Source organism: Euprymna scolopes, chromosome 1 (genome assembly GCF_053919585.1).
Source record: "Euprymna scolopes isolate OS-2025 chromosome 1, ASM5391958v1, whole genome shotgun sequence".
In the NCBI taxonomy this organism is placed as follows: Eukaryota; Metazoa; Mollusca; class Cephalopoda; order Sepiida; family Sepiolidae; genus Euprymna; species Euprymna scolopes.
This window is the reverse complement of record NC_136482.1, coordinates 155,567,042-155,592,459: the sequence shown is the minus strand read 5'-3', so window position 1 is coordinate 155,592,459 and position 25,418 is coordinate 155,567,042. Positions and strand designations below refer to the sequence as shown.

At 33.1% G+C, this 25,418-nt stretch overlaps 1 protein-coding gene across 1 annotated transcript in view; it reads right to left on the bottom strand.

The window, feature by feature from the left end:
* The window catches only part of LOC145276785 (putative ATP-dependent RNA helicase DDX52), a 48,043-nt gene that overhangs the window by 17,395 nt on the left and 5,230 nt on the right, over positions 1–25,418 (bottom strand). Inside the window, exons 3-11 of the mRNA XM_080128088.1 lie at positions 22,920–23,041; positions 20,619–20,804; positions 19,160–19,303; positions 15,878–15,983; positions 13,286–13,358; positions 10,107–10,176; positions 6,119–6,252; positions 4,908–4,998; positions 4,500–4,622 (exon numbers count right to left, since the gene is read on the bottom strand). Coding sequence (XP_079984214.1) covers positions 4,500–4,622; positions 4,908–4,998; positions 6,119–6,252; positions 10,107–10,176; positions 13,286–13,358; positions 15,878–15,983; positions 19,160–19,303; positions 20,619–20,804; positions 22,920–23,041 — 1,049 coding nt within the window. The remainder of the gene's footprint in view (positions 1–4,499; positions 4,623–4,907; positions 4,999–6,118; positions 6,253–10,106; positions 10,177–13,285; positions 13,359–15,877; positions 15,984–19,159; positions 19,304–20,618; positions 20,805–22,919; positions 23,042–25,418) is intronic.

The following is a 25,418-nucleotide window of genomic DNA, read 5'->3' as shown; positions in this document are numbered from 1 at the left end:
TTCTTTCTGATAGGTTCATAAGAGTAGTAGTTGAGGGGCAAAAATCAGAAGCTCACAGTATTAATGCCGGTGTCCCTCAGGGATCCATCCTGGGCCCAACTCTTTTCCTGATCTACATTAATGATCTTCCAAATCATATCCTTACATCATTTGTAGACATTTATGCTGATGACACTACCATTTATGGTACCACATCTAAGACAGTAAACGAGCAAGTACTCTCCAATTCTCTCTCCTCTGATCTTGAGCATGTAGTACAATGGGGAAAGGAGTGGCTGGTTACTTTTAATGCATCTAAAACCAAGCTTCTCTCTTTACATCATCAACATTTTAATCCACATTTGTCATCAATTGAAATGAATGGCTCTCGTCTTCAGGAGGCCTCAAGTTTTGACAAGCTTCTGGGCTTGACCATTACTCCTGATCTTAAATGGAACACGTATATCAAATCTGTTGCCAAGGCCGCTGGAAAGATGGTGGGATCTTTCTATCGATCCAGTAGATATCTCACTGCTGATGCTATTCTCTATCTATATAAGAGCCAGGTACGTCCAAGGATGGAATACTGTTGCCACATCTGGGCAGGAGCTGCTAGAAAGGACTTGTCCTGCCTTGATAGAGTTCAAAATAGACTTCGTAGCCTCGTAGGAGATGTCCTTTTCTCCTCCTTACACCCTCTATCTCACAGAAGAGATGTTGCGAGTTTGTCTCTGATGTATCGTTATTTTCATGGAAAGTGTTCAACTGAGCTTCAATCTATGGTCCCGCCTCGCCAAACTTTCACAAGAAACACTCGTCTAGCTGTAAACACTATCAATAATTTCCCCCACTCTTTATCTGTGCCTAAACCTAAACATAGATTCCATGAACAAAGCTTCTTTCTTAGAACTGCACGCCTGTGGAATTGTCTTCCGTTTTCCTGCTTTCCGGCTGACTACAATATGGTTGTGTTCAAGTCTAAGGTAAATAAGTTCTTGATGAGCCGTTCCATATAAGTTATTAAATTTACCAAATTTTCACTGTACATTCTTTAACCCTTATCCTTGAGTGGCCTCTGGGCCTTGATAATGTGGTGATGCCTTTGTAAAAAAAAAAAAAAAAAAAAAAAAAAAAAAAAACTTCTATTGGATTAATTTCTGTAAATTTCAGTGTACATTAATATTTTGCCACCAAGAGTAATTAATCAATAAAGTTTTCCTGTTATTTTATTTGTAACTGCCATATATATATATATATATATATATATATATATATATATATAAATACAAAATTTAAACATCTTCAGATCGATTCCAATTAAACACAAGTGAAATATGCATGGTTCCCTGTGAGGGCACAGTGAACGAGGCATAAAAAAGACTAAGTTCAGCATTTGCTTCCCCTCCATTTAGCCCCAAAAGATGTCAAATCCTGATGAAAATGAACAAACAGTGTAGTTTTAGGCCTTAACATATGTAAATTTGAGTTCTGCACCATGCGAAAAAAAAAAAAAGTCCATCATCCCCACACCCCTCCCATTTAGCCTCAAAAGTCTCCAAGGCCTTAACATATTTAAATTTGAGTTCAGCACCATGCAAAACTGCTAAATAGACATAGACAGAAAATTTGGGACAAATATGGTAAAATAGTCCAAAAATGGAGTGTTTTTATTAGCCCTAAAAGAGCCCCTGGGGCACACCCAAGAGTTATCGTGAAGTATAGACAAAAAAAATTATATAGAAATTAATCAGTTAGTTACAACTTTTCAGAAAATTTTATAAAAATCCAAGACATCAATTTTTTTTAATAAGCACAAAAGTGTCAATTTTAGCTATTTTAACCTGAAAGGCACCCCTGGGGGAAGGGGGGGGGGACCAACCGGAGTTTTCTTGGAAAATCTATTCTGTTACTTTTTTTACTCGTATCATGTTTAATGTTTGTGCAAAATTTCCAAAAATTCCAAGGCGTAGTTATTGAGAAAAGTGCGGACAGATGAACAGACGAGCGAATTTACAGGCCCACCCTCCTTTTGTCGGGGGACCAAAAATATTTTTCAAATTGGAATTTTAAAAAAATACCTGTTCAATTTTTAGAGGGGAAAAGTGCTATTTTTCTAAATTTAATGTAGAATGAACACTTGCTGAAAATTTCGAAAAGATTTGTAAGCCAGATTTATTTTAGAAATATTAGTAGAAAAAAAAAAAAAAGAAAAAAAAAAAAAAAAAAAGAGGAAGCAATGGAACTGTCTTATTAAACTGAAATAGAAAACTTCCAAAAATTATAATCCAAAAATTTGAAGCTTTAAAAAAACAAAAAAAAATTGATAAAAAAATTTATGAACAAGATATTTTTATGAATCCTTAAAATTACACAATGATCAGATGAAAATACAAAAAGGATTGGATAAATCTGCAAATAATTTAAAGGCATTTAAAATTAAAATGATAGTTAAATAAGTAAAACAACTTAATTAAGATTGGTTATTTATAAAGTTGGGCCATTTATTGCACTGACAGGGAAATTACGATGCGAAATTTATATTCAAAATACAACAATAGCTTTGCATTATTTGAATTCTTTGGACTACTGTTCTCATCTTGAGTGCTATTTTCATGTTTTGGTCAATGTATCTTCCGACCTTCTTCAAGTATATCATGTCAAATCTAGGAACCTTTCTGATCAACTCAAGAATTTGCAAGGACCCAGAGCATAGTGGATAAAGCACTTGATAAAATTCAGTTGTAAAGTTACACTGTTCTGGAGATTGAAAGTTCAATCCTCAGTGTGGGTGACACTCAAAATGCAATTGTGAATTACTTAGGATGTCTACCAATCATGGCTGATGAAAGAAGATTATACTATTCTTTTAGATATTTTCACACAGTGTCATAATCAGTGATTACTCACTGACAACAATCTATAGTGTTCCCTTGTCCGGGTTACAAGTTTCTAGATATTCAGTACTCTTCAACATCTTCGATTACCTTCATAAATAAATGTGGGTTATCACAACATCTGTAATAATAATAATAAAAAAAGGACTTCTACCAATCGTGGTTGATGAAAGAGCAATGCTATTCTTTTGCTGAAAGGTGGCTGGTAGAAGTTTTATCAGCTAAAATATGTAGAATAATAAAAAAGTATTTAGAATAAATATTTATTTACATTACTAAGGAAATTTAAAAATTAACTTCCAAATGTTATAACAATTTAGTCGACAACTTAGAAATCATGACATGTAAAAGCATCAGGTGATTATCTTAGTGACGTATACTATGACGTCATTTAAAAGACGAGATGGTCTTTTTGAGATACGTGGAAATTAGTTAGTATTTGGAGTTTGAAGAAAACAGACAGAGAGTTGAGGAGTTGACTGGTAAGAATGACTCAAAGCACCCAGGAGACCGAGGAGTTCAACGCCTATCATGTAGTATTCTATAGTAAAAATCTAAGATCAGCGTTGCAACTTTCCAAGAGGAAAAAAACACTCTGGAATAAAAAGTTGCTGAAAATAAAACCCAAGGCTCTGTCATTCTTGGAGAGAATTTTCATTGCCGCTTTCCGTCAAAACAAGACTAAAGATGGACCGGATATGTTCTCAATTGGCCAGGTGTTGAAACCCCAAATAAGTGTTATTCGTCCTTTTTGTTGTAAAGGGATTTATGTATATTACTGGTCCATCAAGAACTGTACTTAAATGTACATACATAAACAAACTCTAGATTAGATGATCACTAGAGCTAGGACAACAGCATAGTCTTTTCATTGTTTTGACTCGAGTGTGTATCCGTTGATATCTTATATGCTTTTATCTAGAGTGATGTGGTTCTCGGTTGATTAACCGTGTCAGATATATACTTGAGAGTCAAAACAATGAAAAGAATATGCTGTTGTCAGAGCCCTAATGATCACAATGCTAGACGGTCATAGATACACGCATACACTCACATACCATTATGCACTAAGACAATAATAGAACTCATAAATATATGATTTACACAACGCAGGTTATATAGACTCCCACAACACAACAATCCCTGTGGATTAAATAAAGGATTTAGTTCAAAATTTTGTACATATTGTACATTGTAAATTATTCCACTCCTCACTCTCACAAGCCAAGCAAACAAATCAGATAATCCAAAATACATTAATTTAATTACATCTTGGTTGATCCGTAAACAAATCAGATATTTTATTCTTTTGTTAAATTATAAATTAAAAACAAAGCCCCCTCTCCAAAAAACACACTGCAACCAAGCAAGTATCCCCCCCCTTTAATTTCATTATGAAATTAAAAGTATCCCTGTCCCAATAAATTTTTACAAATCCTATTTTAAAAAAGTAATTATTCCATTTCTATTTCATTTATTTTTGGAAGTTGTGATTATTTATTTCTTCAATTTTCTTGGGCAACACCGGGATGCAAGTCCTGCTAGTTTTTATAACAAGCAAAGTAGATACGGAGAACTAAAAAGATCCCACATTTAGGTAGGATTAGAAAATTGAAAAACAGTTACCTGAATTTGCGTTCGTCCTGCATGAATAACATCAACATTGATACCATCAAAAATGAGTTCTTGAAATAATTCTTTGGCTCGTTCTTTGGATTGTACAAAAATCAGTACAGGTGGTTCGATGCCCTTTTAAATTGAAACCAAATATTCAAGATTAGAAAGAGTATGAACAAAAACATTCAAAACTAAAGAGTAGTAAGGAAAAAGGAAATATATAATCTTGTATTAATTTATTTTTTAAAATAAATATCAATTCATGCAACATGCTTTTTTTTTTTTTTACAACATACATACATTTTTAGCGGGGGAAAAAAAAAATTATAGAAAAGAAAACCATTTTTTTTTTTAATTTTCAAGAAAAAAATATAGCTGTCACAAATCATCATTTAAACACATAGCTTATAGTCATACCTTTTGGATGATTTCTCGCATAGCAAACAGTTTTCCACTTTCTGTGCCAGCAAATAATAATTGTTGATCAATTGTAGTTGTAGCCATGTTCCTTTGAGGGGAGACAAGAAATGAAAGAAAAAAGAATTTTTTTTATTAAAGAGAAAAAAAAAAAAACAAGCAAAAATAAACTTGCAACTTTATCAAATTGAAGCAGCATATTTATTTTTTGTAGAAGTTAAATATCAATTATTTTTGATTTTTAATGGAAAAAGAAAATGTTACTCTGAAACATTTAAAATACATATTTTGTTTATGTTTTGGTAGATTAGGAGTTGAATGACATCAGATAGAATGCCTTCCTGCTGAGCCCATCACTGAAGGGAGAGCTACATTTGTTTCAGTCTGGTTATACTGGAGCGATTTATTAATTGTGGTCAAAAAAACTAAATAAATAAAAATGCAGAGAAATAAAAAGTGTTAAAAGTAAAAAAAAAGAGTAAAATAGATGTTGAAATTGATAAAAAAAAAATAGTGATTAATTATAATTAAACTCATTTAAAAAAAGAAAACTAAATTGAAGAAACAGCTTTATGCTGTATGTATCCGTCATGGAATGAAGATGTCATATTCCAAAACTCATAAATTGATCAAGTATTTTTTTTATAGAAAAACATTCTTCTTTACAATTGTTAGCGATTTTAATAGTAAATTGTATCCATTACAAGGCAGATTTTGATCTCAATATAGTTCAAAGTGAGTTCTTGCTCTCCCCCATTTATAAAACATGGCGGATCAAAACTCTATATCCTCATTTTGTCATAAAATTTGATTATTTTAGTTAAAAAAAAAAAAAATAAATAAAAAAAATACTTGATCAATTTACATGGTTTTGGGAATAATACGACATCATTCCATGGCAGATATGTACATCAAAGTTTTTTTTTTTTTTAAAGATTTTTCTGTATTTTGGTTCTAAAAATAGGTCTAATTCTAGATAAGCACCAAAAGCTCAAAGACTTCCTTTTCGAAAAGTATTTTTTAGTTTACCCATGTAAATTATTCCCATTATTAAACTAGTAGTCTTTTATGAACTATTACAAGATGAAATGTTGGGTGGAGATCAAACTTGGGTCCCAACAACCAGAACATCCCTATTCCAATCATTTTGCACAATGGAATTGATAAAAAAAAAAATAAAGAAAAATAAAGAAAAAGAAAGATGCACTCACTTTCCACCAATGTAAACCTGAACAACGTTATCAAGATTGAGTTTACACCATTGTTCAACATCATAAGCAAACGTTGCACTAAACATAGCCCTTCGTATATTTGGAGAATCGCAAGCCTTGTAGATCGTTCCAAGCTGAAAAGAAACAAGGAAACAAAATGTAACATCAAATACAACAAAAATAACGATTATTTCAATTATTTTCATAAAGTTGAGAGAGGGAGAGAGAAAGTTCAGATAAATAAATTTCCATCATTTATTTCATTTTCTAGAATTCCAGATCAACAATTAGGCTTAGATGTACGATCATTTGAGACAACCAAGAATTTTCTTTATTATTTTTTTTTTTATTAATTCCAATATGTCTTTTCTTCAGCACCTTTTACAAAAAAAAAAAATCACAAATAGAAGTTCAACAAAAACAACATTTCCTTATTTTACAAAATACAGCATGTTCCAAAAGTCTTGGTCACATTTCAAGTCCTCATATCCGCTTAAATATGAATGATAGATGAAAATGGTGACATTTTAAAGCGAAATGCATTAAGTTTTTGTAAGGCTTTTGATTTTTTTTTGCATTTCTTTTCAGATCCAGTAATGGCGTTCACTTAACCAGAAAAGGGTTGAATTTGAAAAAATTGAATAAAAAAAAAAATATAAACGAGTACATGTACAGGAGAAATATAAGCAGGAGTGGAAAAAAAAAAAAAAGCGAAGGAACTGCTTTGCCTTGTCACCACTTCCGGTAGCGCCTATGCTGGAAGGAAGTATGTTAGCCGACTATAACCAACTTTTCAAATCCCATTTTTCGACCCTTGTGTCACATCATCCTGCCATGAGAGGGAGATAAATAACTTCTCTTGAAAGGGAACGCATGTTGTTATCTGTCTCACTTGTGCTTAAGGGTAAAGCTGTTTTCTCAACCTTTTCCTCAGCAAACAAATATTTTATCATAACGTATGCTATTCATCTAAACCAGGGTTTCCCAACCTTCCCCCCCCCTCGAACACCCAGATACCTACTACTACTACCCCCTTTTTTCATGCACACTTACATAATAAGGTTAGTGGTAGTACATAATTAAAGTGAAAATAAATAATTTAATATTCCTACAGTTTATTCAACAAAATTCTACTCTGTCAATCGAATGGGAAAAGTAACAACTAGCTTCTTTCTTAGAAGTGCACACCTGTGGAACTCTCTTCCGTTTGCCTGTTTCCCACCTGACTACAACCTGGATGTTTTCAAGTCCAACATAAACAAATTCCTGATAAATCGCCCCCTTAAGTAATCCACTTTATAAAATCTCCATTACTAACGATTACTACGATATTATCCCATTGATTACTGTACACGCAATAACCCTTATCCCTGAGTGGCCTCCAGACCTTGATAAATGGTGACTTCTATGTATAAAAAAAGAGAATAATAATAACAGAAATCACCGATCAATGTGCAGATTGTTGTTGATCGGCAACAAGTTTTGGAATATTTGGTTCCATAATTGATAGAAAAAGTCTTAGATCACCACGTTTCACTACATCTATTCAGTTTCCATTCCATTGGATTGACGAAAAAGACTTGTTGAAAATATGAATCAGAAATCAATCAGATTCAGGAAACACTTAAGACGCTTTGTCAACATTACAGAGTTATGATTCTTGAATTAATTTTTCCAATTAAAAATAAGTGTGATACAATCAATTTCCACACGAATTGTGAATCCCAAAGAAAATGGTTTGAGAAACACCTAGTAATCTTACTAGGAGCTCTCAGTCATTCACCACCCCCTCAAGAATCTCCTATACGATAAATTTGACCATTGTTCAAGTTAAGTCTCATAACGCACTCCTGGTGGGCGGTACGGATCCCATTGGGAAACCCTGATCTAAACTATAAGAATATCCGAAATAATGTTATATAATTTTTCCTGAAACTTTCATTAAGTTTTTAAAAGAAAGTTTTTAAAATATTTTTTCTCTTCATTTTGTTAACCTTGAGGGGTCAGCCCCTTGTAGAGAGAGAAAAGGTATATGTCCAATGTTACTGACGGCTACTGTAAAGTTTGAATCAATGTGCGTTGCATAGTTCGTGCAAATCTTGAATAGAGAAACATGGTCAAATCTTTGAAAACATTATTTCATAAGTTTAATTTGAAAATTAAAAAAAAAAAATATATATATAATTTGTTTTATTAAATGATTAAAAAATTTTTTTTGAGACTTTGTTGTTAAGATAACTTTTTCAAACAATAGTGTTTTTTGATCCTCTGATCTATCGGAGAGGGACCTATGTTTTCAGTGGCATCCATACGTCTATTATTCCGGATGATTGCCAGATAATCGTCCATTAGTTTTTCCTGTTATTTTGCCCCATATTGTATTTCATTAAATAGATGTGCAAATTCCTGTTGCATCCTCATGGGCTCAAGAAAGAGGTCAAAAATGCCCTAAAATAACATGTTTTGCCCCATAACCTTTGATCCATTGATTAGATTTTTCTGAAACTTGGCCAAAATGTGGAACCATTTGTTCTTAATATAAATCCAGTATGGGTGATCCTGGCAAAATTCTGGTTCGCATCCCTGGGGACTTTTAGTGCTAAAAACGCCCCTTTTTATGACTCTTTTTTTCATATTTATCAACAAAAACTTTATATGTCTAACTATATAGTGGTTTTTCACGGTGGTCAACTCAAATATACATGTGTTAAGGCCTAAAACTGCACTGTTATCCATTTACACTGGGATTCGGCATCCCCAGGGGTTCAAAAGAGGTCAAAAATGCCCCAAAATGACACTTTTTGCCCCATAGCGTTTGGTCCATCCATTAGATTTTCCTGAAACTTGCCCAAAATGTGGAGCCCATTCTTCTTAATGTAAATTCAGTATGGGTGTCCCTGGCAAGATTCTGGTTTGCATCCCTCTGGGACTTTTAGGGCTAGAAAAAAAACAAAAAAAAAAAACAAAAAAAAAATGCCTTTTTGGAGCTCTTTTTTCATATTACTCAAAACTTGATATGTATGTCTATATAGTGGTTTTCCGTGGTGCTGAATTCAAATATACATGTCTTAAGGCATGAAACTGCACCGTTTGTCCATTTTTACTGGGATTCGGCATTCCCAGGAGCTCAAATGCCCCAAAATTGCAACAAATGAAACTTTTTACCCCATAAATTTTGCCGCATCGATTACATTTTACTGAAACTTGGCGAAAATGTGAAGGCAATGTTGGCCCTTCACACTGTCATCATTTTTTCACTATTTTTTTGTGGTGTCATCTCGCATGCAGCACCAGAAGGGAACCACACATGCATGGCTTGTTTCTCTTCATTTATTGGTGGTATTAATCGCGACAGGTCGGTCCCTTGAAGAGAGAGAGAGAGAGAAAAAAAAAAAGTGGCATTCATTCAAAATGATTGGTTTGGTAGCTTTGTTTTTAGGTTATTTAATGCCAAATCCAGTTATTTTGGAAATAGTATTCATGTTGCATCCAGTTATTTTGTAGGTTTTTATTCTTCAAGCTCTTTGTATCCTCAATTGCTAGTTTGTAGTGTTTCATTTGGTTATTTTATAGTGGATTTTATCGTTTTTGTTTCCTGCCCTGCAGAACATGAGTTTTGCAATGGGAGAGGGAAAGTATTAATGTTTGGTACATTTTAAGTTAAGAAACTAGTTAGGAAGTAGGGGGGAGATACAAAGAGAAAATGGGAAATGGAAGAAGGAAAAGGGGGAAAAGGTGGGTTGTTGCTTTTGTTTTTGGTTTTGCAGAACATAATTAAGTTTTGCAAAAGGAAGTAGTAAAACAAAAAGCTTCAATGTTAGGAAGCCAATATCTTCAGACATCATTCAAAATGAAAGGACCAACTCTTGATTGAAAAACAAGTGTTATAATTGCAAACCCCATTTGATTTGTGTAACAAATTCAAACTTAGTCATCGTTACAAAATCAATTTAGGTCAGTCAGTACATCATGTCTCATCCATATTTACCTGATCACGGAATCCGTTTTTTCCATCTTCAAACAATTTATCGGATTCATCAATTACCAACCACTCAACACTGAAGAAATAAAAAAAAAAAAAAGAGCAAAAGAAAACAAAATGTAAATAAATTTGAATTTGTTTCAACTAAAAAAATTATTTTTTTTTTGTCCATTTTAATTCTGAATATTTCAGTCTAAACCAAAAACACCAAAAGGCACTTTCAAAAACAAAGGAAATAGAAAAGAAAACTACTTCTATATTGTTTCGATATCAACATTAATATCATGACATTTAATATGAAACTTAATATCATGACATTATATTTAATATGAACATTAATATCATGACATATTTAATATGAACATTAATATCATGACATATTACATCATATTATATGACAGTTTTTAACCTTGCAGAATATTTTGTTAACTTTCTTAAGTACAGGCAACTTTCAGATCTGGCAAAATTATTGTTCATACAGACAGGTGAAAACCAGTTCCAAATAAATTAACAGACTTAGAAAGGTTAGTTTAATGCTGATGGCCTGAGGCGTCCCTATTGGGGAATGCCGATGGAGTTACTCAGCCATTTTTTGCCGGTCAAAGTACTCTTCTTCTGGAAGGGGAGGGGGACTGGCTGGCTTTTCAAATCCCACTTTTTTTACCTTGTCTCACGTCTTCCTGCCACAGGAGTACATGATGGCTTCCATTAAACCAATCACAGTTTTTTTTAAAGTTTTAAGACTTCATTACTTTTTTGTTTCTCTAATTTTTCAACGACTACCTTTGTAAAACTTTACAGGTTACTCCATCTTCATAAATATAAATCAATCTTGTCCGAGGAACAATATTGAATGTAAAGTCATTCTTGAAATAAAGAACATTGTCCCAAGCAAAAAAGGAACGGCAGCAGAGAAGCTTTGCAAAGATTTAAACCAGTTACCATTAGGAGAAACGTACTGGTCTTCTCATTTTTACATGGAAAGATATCTATTCTATTGTCATGATTCAATCTTTCCACGCATTATCTCATCCTTTTCGAGAGTTGCATAACACCTTTTTTATTTTCATGATACCATCCATTCACCCAGGAATTGCCTCCACCTTTAAGGGCATTTTATTGTAAGGTGGTATGAAAACAATGGATTCATGAAGATCACTACACCGAGTTAAACAAGCTGGAACAAAAACATGAAAAAAAATCAGACAATTCTTAAATACAAATGCTAGATTAGTACTTATAAGCTGCCATTTCATGACCCCCCATCCCCCGGCCCCAATTGAAATAAATGGATCTCATCTTGAAAAGCTTCTGGGACTGATTTTCACTCCTGATCTGAAATGGAACACATACATCAAATCTGTTGTCAAAATTGCTAAAAAAAAAAAAAAAAAAAAAATGGTTGGATCATTCTATCGGTTTAGTAGGTATCTCCATGCCGATGCAATCCTGTCTGTATAAGAGCCAAGTACGTTCTAAAATGGAGTACTGTTGCCACATCTGGACAGGAGCTGCTCGGGGCTCCCTATCCTGCTTTGATAGAGTTCAAAACCGGCTTTGAAATCAAGTAGGTGATGCCTTTTTTCTTCCCTGCAACCTTTTTCTCACAGAAGAGACATTGCAAGCCTGTCTCTACTCTATTGTTATTCTCATGACAATTGCTTGACTGAGCTCCAATCTATGGTTCCCCCCTTGCCAAACTTTCACAAAAAAAAAAACACTCAACTAGCTACAACCACTACCAACAATTTCCTGCATGCTGTCTGTGCATATACAGCATAATCACGTTGACACACCGGTTCCTGCTGGATCACCAAAGTTAAGCAACATTGAACCTGGTCAGTACTAAATGAGTAACCATTTGGGACTTCCAGGTGCTGTATGTGCTCTATGCTTATCTCACCATTGTTTCCAGTTATCCTGGACTTCTCCTTGCCACTGGACTCAAACAATGCCGATTTAGGAGAGGTGTGGCAACCCTTGCCTCACAATTACATGCGCAGCTGCCCATACAGGGGGTATCCTTTGTCTTTCAAGACTGAATGAAGACATTGGATTTATCTATGCCTAAATCTAAATGCAGATTCCATAAACAAAGCTTCTTTCCTAGAACTGCCACCTTGTGGAACACTGTTCTACTGGCCTGCTTACAGGTCAATTACAATATGGTAGCCTTCAAGTTCAATGTAAACAAGTTCTTGTTAAGCTGTCTCCTTAAATCAAATTTTACTCAATGTACACCATGAACGATTACTACACTACCACCTTACATTCATTAAACCTTATCCTTGAGTGGCCTTTAAGTGGCGACTTCACTGTAAAAAAAAAAAAAAAAAAATCTACCTGATGAAAAAGGTTAACAGGATCTTTGGTCGGATAACAATACATACTATGAGAAATTTAGAAACGACTGATGCAAAAATTTGATCATTTAAAAGAACAACTCGACAAGTATCTATTGACACTATACTTGATGACAACCATGGTGTAGCCATCAGAGAAACAGTCCTATGGTAACATGTTCGACTGATGGAGAGTTCGTGTAAAGAAATTCTGGTCAGGGAAGGGAAAAAAAAAGGAAAGCTGATTGTAGCATCTGTAGGTAGATTAGTTCCTGCTGCAAAAGATTTATAGAGCAAATCAGACATTTTAGTTCAGTGGAGCACCTACAATGAAAATAGCGATCTCTTAAGTTATTGTAAAAATGGAAAAATTTAGTTTCAAACAAAAAAAAAAAAAAAAAAGGTTATGGAAGAGAAGAAAGGAAAGTTCTTTGCAGCAGTTGTAGTTAGACTAGTTCTTGCTGTAAATGATTTACAATCGAGCACCGACGATGAAAATAATGATAGAGTAGAGAGAGACTATCAACGTCTTTTTTTGTAGGAAACAATCTAGAGTTTAAAGTTATTGTAAAAATAGAAAAATGTAGTGCCAAGTAAAACAGAATGGTACATAAATCCGGTTAGAGAAGCGTTTCCATGGAAATAGTTGATCCAGTTACCATCAACAGAAATGTAGTGGTCTTCTTGTTTTGACATGGGACGGTATTGAAGAATTCAACAAGATTTGGTCTGTTCTGGCGTCTAATTGGTCAGTTCCTATCATACAAATTTATAGTGAAACATACAGTAGACCAAAAATATTCCAACAATTAATGCAATTAGAAATCAGAAGATTCAACTTACGTGCTCAACGTTAAGACAGCCGGTTCTTGTGACAGTAAAAACACCAATCGTTGAGGTGTCGTCACCAAAATATCTTAAAGCAGAAAAAAAAAAGAACTAAATAATAAAAAAAAAAAAAATTTCTTTCACAATAATTTTGTAAACAAAAATTCTCTTGTTCAAATAATAATGGACATGCTGTGATTTTCGTTCATTCATTTAATTTTTTTTTTAAATGGAAATTTCTCCAAACAAAGCATTAAGCTACTTGATGTAAGAAGCTAAAAAAAAAAAAAAAAAAAAAAAAAAAAAAAAAAAAATCATCACTTCAAGGTCAAAAATTAGAAAATGATAAATATTATATGGATATATTCTGACCCAGAAAACAGCAATTCTTCCTCTTTTGTTAGAAACATCACTCATGGAATGTGAGGACTAAAGGACAAAATAAGGAAAGTAAACCCAAGGTCCATTTTCTACACTACGAATAATATCAAGATCACAAAATAGTGTCATCTGTTTTTATATAAAACCATTAAATACAACGATGCAAAAAAAAAAAAGAAGAAAATTGAAGGCAAGTACAACCAACAATTTAATGAAATTTCTTTAGATTTAATTAATTGATTCTTATTTATTTCATCTTTGTTTAAAATTATTGCATACTCGCAAAGTCCCAACCTTAACCTTTGAACTTGAAAATAGTGTGCACCATCCCTAGGTCAGAGACCATCATCATGTAAGGTTTGGTTATTATCAGTCCAGTTGTGTGGGCTGTAAGGTATATATATATATATATATATATATATATATTGGCCAAGATCAAAGTGTAGTATCTGTTCCGGCAGATGCTGCACTTAAGATGGTTTGTACCAGTCAATGGAGGGGAAACCCTCTATACTTGGACAATTATTATTTTTGGTAACCAGAGTGACCCCTTTTAGGGGAGCTGGTTTTTACCTCACATTAAAAACGGCCTTGTGCCTAATTTGCTCAGTGGGGGAGCAAATAAATACCATCTGTTCCGACAGATACTGCAAGCTATGACTAGCTATGACTAGCAAAGACCAGATGTGGGGGCAACCCCACATGCCTGACATTTAACCAGCTCCCATTTCCCACCTCTCGGGAGCTGGTCCCCTTTTTCCCTTCCCCCTCCCTTCACTCCTCACATTAAAAATCGGCCTTGTGCCTAATTTGCTCGGTGGGGGAGCAAATAAATACCATCTGTTCCGGCAGATACTGCAAGCTATGACTAGCTATGACTAGCAAAGACCAGATGTGGGGGCAACACCACATGCCTGACCTTTAACCAGCTCCCATTTCCCACCTCTCGGGAGCTGGTCCCCTTTTTCCCTTCCCCCTCCCTTCACTCCTCACATTAAAAATTGGCCTTGTGCCTAATTTGCTCGGTGGGGGAGCAAATAAATACCATCTGTTCTTCAGATGCGGCACTTCCATTTCTCGTTCTCTTTCAGTGGAGGAGAAATCCTTCACGACTGAGACAATTTTTATTTTTGTTCCTTTTCTCCACGTTAAAAAACGACCCTGGTGTCTAACTGTCCCGTGGGGAGGCATTGTAAATAGGTACATAAGCTGAAAATCTGTGTATGTGTTTGGTCACGAATAGGCTCCTATATGGTTGACTATTATAGAAAATTGATCACATATAATCATAGAAGATGTATCGAGACACAGGAATGGGTATGTTTGATCTGGCATAATGAGGATTCATTAAAATTGTGGGGTCTGCGTACGCGCCTGGTCCACAAAGTATGGAAATAAAAAATTAAAAAAAAACGTTTACAAGTGTTTTTGATATAGATGTACATAATAATACTTTGATTAGTATGTTTTAACTTAAATAGGGATGGTATAATAAAAATTGTGGGGTCTGCGTTCGCGCCTGGCCTCCATAGAATGGAAATAGGCACAAACTTTGATAAAGACTTTTCATATTTATCTGCGTAAGTATACTTTGATAATTATGTTTCAGATTAAAGAAATATGGTATAATAAAATTATGGGGTGTTCGTTCGCATAGCTCTTAACAAAATTAGATTTTTTGTCATGTCTGAAAAATAGTGTCGCGCAAGTTTTCGCAAAAATCACAAAAAACAAATTATCAAAGCCAACTAAAAAAAAAATGATTACAGTAGTAGTGGATTTTCACTCCTCAAAAGTTTTTGGCACTAGTAACCACCTTGAAGTACTTTTTTCAAACTGTCCGAAAAATATTGTCAGGCCCTTGTAGAAGTCCATTAGTTAACTTGCATAGAGTTTATTATTTAAGCCTTCAAGTTACCAACCTCCAGAGAAAAGTATCAAGAGAACACCTTCAGCTGTAGCCAACAAAAGGACAACTACACGATTCCTTTAATGAATATTTAACACCTTAGTGTACATGTCAATTAGATTCTGATCCCATTCAATCTGTATATAACTGTAAAGTCTAATCTGTGATCTTCATTTATAATAACAGACAGAATTTTAATATGCCTATGATGACGGGTTCAAGGTTATTTTAATAACGGGAATGTATTTCTGTTAACCTATTTAAACTTCTCTACCATTAAAAAAAATTTTTTAAATAAAAAAAAAAAAAAATCATACCAATTTTCTTAAATAATTTGGAACTAACTTTCTTCAAATTGGCTTTATGGATGTAGTTTATCCGGAATCCTCGCCCTTCAGACAAGCGCTGGAAATCTTGGTAAATCTGTTAAAGAGAAAAATTGCATTTAGTAGAAGCAGAAGTTTTTCTAAGACATTGTTTTCTAAAATCAGAAGTGAAAGCCTTTAATGACAAAAAAAAAAAAAAAAAAAAGAAAAGTTTTTTCTACATTTTCAAATCACCCATCACAACTCTTTGTTACATTTTCTTCCAAAACAAAAAGGATCAGAATTATAACCTGTAGCACAAATTCAAACTACTCTACAAGCACCCTTCGTTGTTATTGAAAAAGTTACCCAGTGAATTTGAGCTATGTGGGAGGAAATAAATATGAGTGAGTGAAAAGGTTTGCCACCTTCTTTGTGGAAGATGTATTTGTAAAAGGCAGATAGATCAGAATAAATGTAAGGATATTTTTAAAGAAATGGGAGATAATTATTGTTTCAGGAAACGCACAGCAGAAATTGTTGTAGGTGGTTAACGGAAACTTTTAGCATATTAAGATTTTGGTGTAGCATCCATAATTGCCAAAAGTAAATGTGAAAACAATTACTTCATTTTATATTTAAGAAGATTAACAAAATGCTATGTTAGAAATATAATAAGAAAGCAAAGTAGATTATACTTGTTGTTGAATAATGTTTTATCTATTCAGCCTTTCATAGGTGCCAGATCAGTCTTTTTTATGGCTGTAAAAAAGCTAATTTATTTATTCTGTCTATTTGAAGAGTTTATCTCAACTTCAAAACAAAACAAAAAATCTCAAAAAAAAAATAGGCATGAATTAGAAATATTCCATCAAATAAACTCACAAATTATCCCTTCACATTCATTTTTCTGAATGCATCCATTTTATTCTTAAAGCTACTTATATTATTTTTAACTTGATGAAGCTATTTGTTCTAAAAGAATATTTACCCTAAAAAAAAAAATATATATATATATATATATATATATATATATATATACTTTCTCGCCAATGAATTACAAGTGCAATGAAGATAAAGTGTTCCACATTTTGAAAGTTCCAATTAAACCACAACTATTTTAGTAAAGTAGTTAAACCTAAGGATTTCAACTAATCCTTTTTTTTTTTTTAACAGCATCCTACCAGATGCCAGACTCCCAATTTTAGAGAAACCTTTTTATAATTTAAACTAGCCTGGGTTCCTGGCGTTGCCCGGGTATTTGGAGGTGTGTGTTGAGCAAAAAAAAAAAAAAAAAAAAAAGTAACATCTTTGCTGTTGCGCCCATTGCCAAACCGGAAGTTACATAGGTTTAAATTAAATAGACAGGCGACCCCGGTTGTTAACGTAGATATTATCATTTAGGCGCGATATAACAAGTTTTAAGAAGTTGTGAGACGACCGATTGCTTCTCGGAAAAAAGCCTTTCTTGGACATACACAAAAACGCGCACACACACATTTTCACTTTTATATATATACAGACTAGCGAGGGGTACCCGGCGTTGTCTGGGTGTTTGGAGGTGTGTGTGAAAACTCTGGGGGGGGGTTAAAATTTAAAAAAAAAATGTTTTGTAGGTAAGTATGAGGATCGAACCCGAACTGTTGAGGCAAAGTTGTAAATTAAAGTGTGAAAAAAAAAAAAAAGAGTGCGACGGTTTTAACCATTGGGCCACCGCGAGATGCTAATGGAAACACGTTTGAACTTATTCAATTACTTGGATTTGGCAGGTGCACGTTTTAATGACTTAATGAGGTCAAGTTTGACTGCGGGATAGCATTTCATTTACTGCCGGAACGCTTTTTTTTATTTTTATTTTTCCCAAGATGTTATAGAAAAAAGACTAACCCACATGCGGCGAGCGATAAATGTTGAATATTTATCTTCCCAAAGTCGAGCAAATTAAATAGACAGGCGAGCGTCATTGTTAACTCAGAGATATTACGATTTATATGTGATATAAAAAGTTTTAAAAAGTTGTGAACCGACTGACCGGTTCTCTGAAAAAAGCCTTTTGTAGACATACAGAAAAAGTGAACACACATACAAACATATATACATTTTCACTTTTATATTTATAGATGTCCCTTTAAGCACAATTGTTTAGATGTCTCCTGCAATTGGTTCATCAGATATATTTGTCAGATAGTTTTTGAAATCCTTTTTCATGAGCTTGGTATCTCCTATGATTATTGGAATGATGGAGATCTTCCCAAGATTCCAGTTTCTTTTTATGTTATACAAGATTGCGAATGTTGGGTTAAATTACTTTTCCTTTAAATTTTAATATCATATCTCAATTTGTATGTCTTGCTACTGATGCTCAACATTGAGTACAATATTCTTCATAAAGTTTTATTAAAGCCTTAAATATTCTAACAAAATTTGTTTTTCTTGAAATAAAATTTCCAATCATCCAACCAATCATTTTATTTCTCTTTTGAACAACAAGCAAAATATAATTATCAGATTTAAATCTTTTTATTCCTAAATCATTTCAATTACTTGTTCATTCTCTTGCTGTTTTATTTGTTATTATATTTTATATTTTTTCATTCCAATATGTAAAACTTTACAGGTGTCTGTACAGTATAGGGGCACAAATGAAGATCACATTTACATAATTGAAAATCGCAGTTCCAAATAAATTAACAGAAAAGACTTACATGTCAGACAAAAATAGATATCTACACCAAAAAAAATAGGAAAAATTATCAAGTAGAATTTTAATTAAAAATAAAAATCAGTTTTATTGCATTTTGCTGATATGCCATTGCTAAGAGCAGAAATCTTGTAAAGCAGGGGGAGATAAGTCAGTTTGTCATTTAAGCAATGACTATGAATGATTTATGACTGAACGTATCAGTAAAATACAAAAACTGATTTTTATCGTTAATTAAAATTATACTCAACAATTTGCCCTAATTTTTAGTGAGGATACTTATCTTTGTATGATACATAAGTATATCAAAGAGGTTTTATCTGGAATTCAATTATTACCTGCGCTCTATATTGTATAAGCACTACTTTACATTTTTTTTACATTAAAAACCATTCAATTCCCACATCTCTTCATTTGGAGAAACTATGATATTGTGAAAACAGTCAGATTTTGATTCTTGTCATAGACCATTTCTTGGGTTTTAACAATTATTCTCTTTGAGAACAAATGTTTGCCTGGTTAAGAAACTGAAATTGCCAAAATATTTTAAAACTTGCTAAAAAGATTTTTAAGATGTTCAAATGCTATTTTACCTGACTGGCCAACTCTCTTGTTGGCGCCAAGACAACGGCACGGACACCTGTATTCCTGGGTTCTTGCAAATGGTGAAGAAGAGGAAGAATAAAGGCAGCGGTTTTACCAGATCCGGTGGGAGCGCAGGCAAGGATCTCTCGTCTCTGGGGAAAAAGAATTACAGCACATGAAAAAACTTAGAACCCCCCCCCCCCAAATATTGAAGAACTATGCATACTTTTAAAAAAAGGGTCTATAGGTGTTTGCTTTCTAAAATGTTTATGTGAAATAAAAACCATTAAAAAAATATGTAGATAAAAAAAAGCAAAACAAAATTGAAAGTAAAAAGACTCCCAGATAATACAAGATAAGGATAGTTAGTTGTAAATAAAATACTTCATCTCAGAAATATTGCCAAATTAGACTTTTTAGTCTGTTAAAAACAGGCAGAAATTATAGATTGTTGACTTAGAATGTGTGCTTAATGTCAAACTTAATGTGGTATTGTAGTGACTGCATTAAAGACTAATTCCTATTAATCCCTATATGTGCATCGAAGGATACCATAATACTTTGTTTGCTGCACCTTATAACAAAGGTCCATCCAAAATTTCAACAAGATCAACCCAGTAGTTTCTGAGAGGAAATAGACTGAATAGAAAGGCAAGCAGAAGATTAAGAGAAACATAAGTTAGGTTTCAGAAAGTTTGAGATAAGAATTGATGATTTGCATTATTCTGACTATCATTTTCATCTTGGTTGTTAATTTTACAATGTTTTGGTTGATGTAACCTCCGACCTTCAGGTGCAAACATTTTATGTTAAACCTATATATAATTTTGAACTGAAATCTTTATTCCATGGGGGAGGGGGGCATAGATATATTTATTTGCAGACTTATATATCTTTATATAAATAATTAAATATAAAAATTACTTATCTCAAAGGATTCTAATAAAAATAATATATAAGGGCACAGATTGTAAAAACGATCTGTGTCCTTATATATTATTTATATTAGAATCCTTTGAGATGAGTGATTTGTATGTATTTAATTTTATTTGGATTATTTTCACCAGAAATAATCCAAATAAAAAGCATAGCATGAACAATCAAAATAATCCAAATATACAAGTTTGTTTCCAAATTTTTAACTTCAAAGATCAGACAGGTTGTTATATTGTTTTATGGTATATCAACCTTTTATCAGCTTATTTAATGGCAAATCCAGTAATTTTGAAAAAAGCTTTTATGTTTCAAGTTCGTTATATATTCAAATATTTATCTATGGTGTTTGTTTGGTTGTTTTGTAGAGGAAAATTGTTGTTTTTGGCTTTGCATAATGATAATTTTGCAAAGAGAAAGGGAAAAAAACCCATTAACATCAATGATTAGTGCATTTTAAGTCAGGAAGCCGATATCTTCAGACAAGCTTATTTGAGAGATTCTATCAAATTGAAACAATGATCAAAGATTTACCTGCATCATGACTGGAATAGCCTGCATCTGGATCGGTGTTGGACTTGTGTAGTGGGTCTTTCGAATGTTTTCTAAAATGGATGTGTGAAGATTGTATTCCTCCTTCAATTGTTCAAAACTGGTCACAGGATTTGCAACATCTTGACCGTGTACATGAATCTTATTCTTATTGCGGATTTCACGCAACTAAAAAAAAATCAAGCATTTGCCAGTTTTAGTGTTTTCTTTTTAGAATCAATTTTATTTTTTAATTTAATAAAGATATTGGAAAAATAAGTTTGTTTTATAAAAAAAATCAATTCTTCAGGTTATTTAAAGCTGACCCCCCCCCCAAAAAAAACACTATGTACATTTGGTACATGATTCGGTGAATACAAGTTGCTATTTTTACTCATAGCCGAAGGAAATTACAGATTCATACATCTCCTCATCAATATTAGTGAATAATTACCACAATACATGAAAATAGTAGCTTAATTTGAAGAAAAAGAAAACACAAGAGAAATAATTGTACATTTATAAAAAGAAAAGGTTAAATTTTATTTACAAGCCAATTTTATCTAAAATAATCCCTTAACTAAAGGATTATCACAAGTTGAAACTGTAGGAAATTTTACTATATTTCCCCACTTTAGCACATTAGAAAGTCTGGTTTGCGATATCTTCTACAATATGATGATGATAGAGTCAAGTTCATAGCTTGTGACGGTATCCACAAGCTCTCCCAAAAAGAATCAATTAGATTCAGTCTAATGGGCAAAATAAATTTTAATGTAGATATATATTCAGATATATGGCATAAGCACATTGACACCGAAGTTAAGCAATGCTAAATCTGGTCAGTACTAGATGGATGATCATTTGGGAATACCAAGTGCTGCATCTAGGAAGATGGCAAAACTTTCCTGCAAAAAAATAAAATAAAATAAAATAAAAAATAAATAAAGCCCTGAAGATACATTTAGTGAGTATTTCAATATAATCTGCTAATTCTGTTGACACACTGGAACAACGTATCCCCTTCGGCAGAAGTTCTGTTCTTGACTATGTGGTGAGTCTCTTCAGAGAGAGTTGCATGTCCCCACTTCCACATATTCACTTTAAAATTCTGGGCCATTCTAGCTTTTTAGGGCAGTTAGCTAAAAATAATTTCTGTGATGAGAGATATATTTTGCATATTTTTGGGTGTTTCATGCGAAAAAGTTAGTACCCCCCCCCCCTCCAAAAAAAAAAAACAAAAGAAAAAAGCTCCCCAAAAACCTCTGGCCTTGATAATGGGAAGACTAAAACTTTCTGCAATCGTTTCAAATGATCTGAAATAACAGCAAGGGGAGACTTGATTTCAAATATTTCTCATATGCTATATTTCCTCTCTTTTGGAAATAGGGTATGGTTATAAATATTTCCAATATCAAATAATCCTCATACATTGCGAAATGTACTTAATGTATGAAAGTCGAAGAGGGGAGATATAACATATTAGAAATATTTGGAATAAAGTCACATCGTGCTGTTATTTCAGATCATTTGAAACCATAGCAGCAAGTTTTAATCTCTCCTCCATCAAGACTAGAAGTTTTAAGGAAATATCAGATATTTTGTAATTCATATGCAAAACTAGGAAAACATTTTATGGCTGTAAAAAGTGCCAAAAATCGGCTCTGGATGATGAATGATCTCCTTAATGTGAGACCTTAAGGGCAAATATAACAAAGCCCACTACACAATTCACGTCATTACCTTTCCAATGAGCCTTCATTTGTTAAATTGTGATCAATAGTCGCTGACATTTGGAACTTATAAAATCGCCAAAAAAGGATATATATATATATACATATATATATATGGTTGGTTGGTTGGTTGTTTTTGTTTTACGGCATATCAATCCTTTCCAGGTTATTTAATGCAGAATCCGGTGATTTTGAAGAAAACTTTTTTAATAGAATATATTTGTTTTTTGCAAGTCGGTTTCTATTTAACCCATAGTTGGGACCCTAACAGGTACTACCACTCCGGGTCAGAGTGGACCTGGGAGCAATGGCAATTAAAGGGTGGCTCCACACTCCCCAAAGCCCGCAAGCTGGGGCCTCACCATCGGATATATATATATATGACTAGTAAGCAAGTTAGAATATTATTAAAGGCAGTTTTAACTCCCCCTCTCCCCAAGCGAGCACTATGTAGGGAGTTGTGCAGCAAGATGTCTGTTCACATTTGGGAGTAAAATTTTTGATAAATTAAAAATTTTTTTAGCTAGAAAGAAAGAAATAATGGTATTAAAAAAAAAAAAAATGTTTTTACCATTTCTTTTTTCAGACTTTCGACTTTCTCAGCAGTTTTCTTTTTCTTTTTTGTCTTTTCTGGTAATTTTAATTGTAGATTTGGTAGAATCTCAATTCCGTCATCATCACTTGATTCAGAATCTAAAAAATAATGAAAGAATTTTAAACAAAAAATTTGAACCAGCAATTTTTACAAGCTTGAATTGTATACATGTACCAAATTGGAGAATTCAATTTTTTTTTACAAGCCTGAATCAAATAAATGTATAAAACTGAAGAATTCAATTTTGTAAATGGGTAAATGTATTCAAACAAAAACACATACTCTTAACTGATCATTAGAGCTATGACAACAGCAAACAGCATATCCTTTTCATTGTTTTGACTCTCGAGTGTGTATCCGTTGATATCTTATATGCTTTTATATAGAGTGATGTGGTTCTCGGTTGATTAACTGTGTCTAACTGTGTTGGATATAAAATAATAAGAATATGCTGTTGTCATAGACCTACTGTTCATTCAATCTGTGTATTAGATATAAGAATATGGGTTTCAACTCAAGCATGGAAGGTTAATAGATATACACATCTAAAATATGATTGAATAATCCAATTGATACATAGCTTAACTTATTTTGCCAGTGCATTTGAGGAGCATATTTGTCGGACATTTTAAGATAATAAATTCTGATGCAAATCTATACTAATATTAGAGAATTATGTCTGCCTGTGTACTTACTACTTCTAAACTAGCAAGATGAAATTTGGTAAGAGTGATCAATCCCAACTGATAGAGGTTATTCAAGATTCGAGGATCCATACATCTCCTAGCCCTTTTTTACTTTCTATCCATTTTTTGCAGCTTACAAACCATTCATCTAACATTATACTCTCGAATTAATTGAATAATTTATGTAAGAAGCATCTTTACTTTTCTATGACAGTAACAAAATTGTCTCCAGCCTGGCAGGATCACTACATAACATACATCCATAGTGACATCCCTGAAAACTGGGTATGATTTTGAGTTAATTGAAAGGTACTTAATCCACCACCTTTGCATTGGCATCTCCTAGCAAGCTACAAAAACAGCTAAAAGATACCAAATTATATTATATTGTCCAATTTTTACTGTACACTCTTTAACCCTTATCCTTGAGTGGCCTCTTGGCCTTGATAATGAGTTTATACCTATGAAAAAAAAAAAAAGAAAAGAAAAAGTCCAATGTGAACAAGTTCTAATTGAATCGTCCCCCGAAGTAATCCAAGTTACAAAATTCCCACTGTTTACTATGCTAAAATCACAATGACTAATGTATACCTATTAACCCTTATCCTCGAGTGGCCTTTGGGCCTTGATAAGTGGTGTCACCCTTGTAAAACAAAAAAAAAAAAAAAAGCAAAGACTACAAGACAATTAATTCAAAACTCAGCATTCCTCGCTTTGCTATGTAAAGAATTGCTTTCTATTTAAAAAGCCATTCTTAACATTGGGAAAGGGGAGGGAATCACACTGACATCATTGTTGAAAGCCATTTTTGGTTTAAAAATCTTTTCTTGATTTAATGAATTTCACACTTTCATTGAAACTCGTCTTTTGATAGCTGATTAATCATTTCGACATCTTCCAGCTATTTATATAAGATGCTGATGCGAAGTTGCCATGGATGGGTCATAAACTGGATAAGTATCGATCGAAATTAATTTTTGAAAGTAGACGATTGGATAGGTTAAGTTGGTGACAATGCTTCAAACTATATAACATTTTAAGCTTATTTTCATGAAAATAACATGAGCCAATTTGTGTTTCTTTTTGACACTAAACCCCCTGTTAAAACTCTCAGCACATTTTTTTTAATAATAATTTTTCATAAATATAAATAAGACTATTAGCTGACCTAGAGTCATAGCCGTTATAGTTTGGTTGCATGCAATTTTATCTTAGAAAAAAGAACTCTACTTTTCAAAATAAGCAAATTACCAGTCTTTACTAATGAACTCTTCTGGATAATAAAAAAAATACATTGGCTTCCGACTTTTATAGCAAACTTATCAATTTCAGTTGAAGTGTTCAGTGAGAGAAGGAGAGAAACAGAAAAAAATGTGTTTGTGTGTCGGGCAGAGAAAGAAATGAATCTTGTTTTATCAGCTTTGAAATAATTGACATAACTTTTCAGTTCAGCTTTGATGAAATTGCTTAGATTATGTTTAAACTATATGTAGCACAAAGAGTAGTGCTCTTTTTGGGGGAGCTGCACTTTTCTACATTAAGAACTGATCATGTGTCTAACTTTGCCCTTGTGGGGAGGCAAGTAAATATGAATATAACTGTACTTGCCATTAAAAATAGTCTTCTCAATCAAAATTTTTTTTGCCCCTGCTGTTAAAATTGTTGTTAATAGCTCAGGTCACTCAGTGTTTGAAAGGTTGAAAATTAAATCATTTATAGCTAATAGCTTGTGATGACACCATCAAGAGATGTGTGGGCTGGAGAATAAAATACTACAAGTTATTTGTTT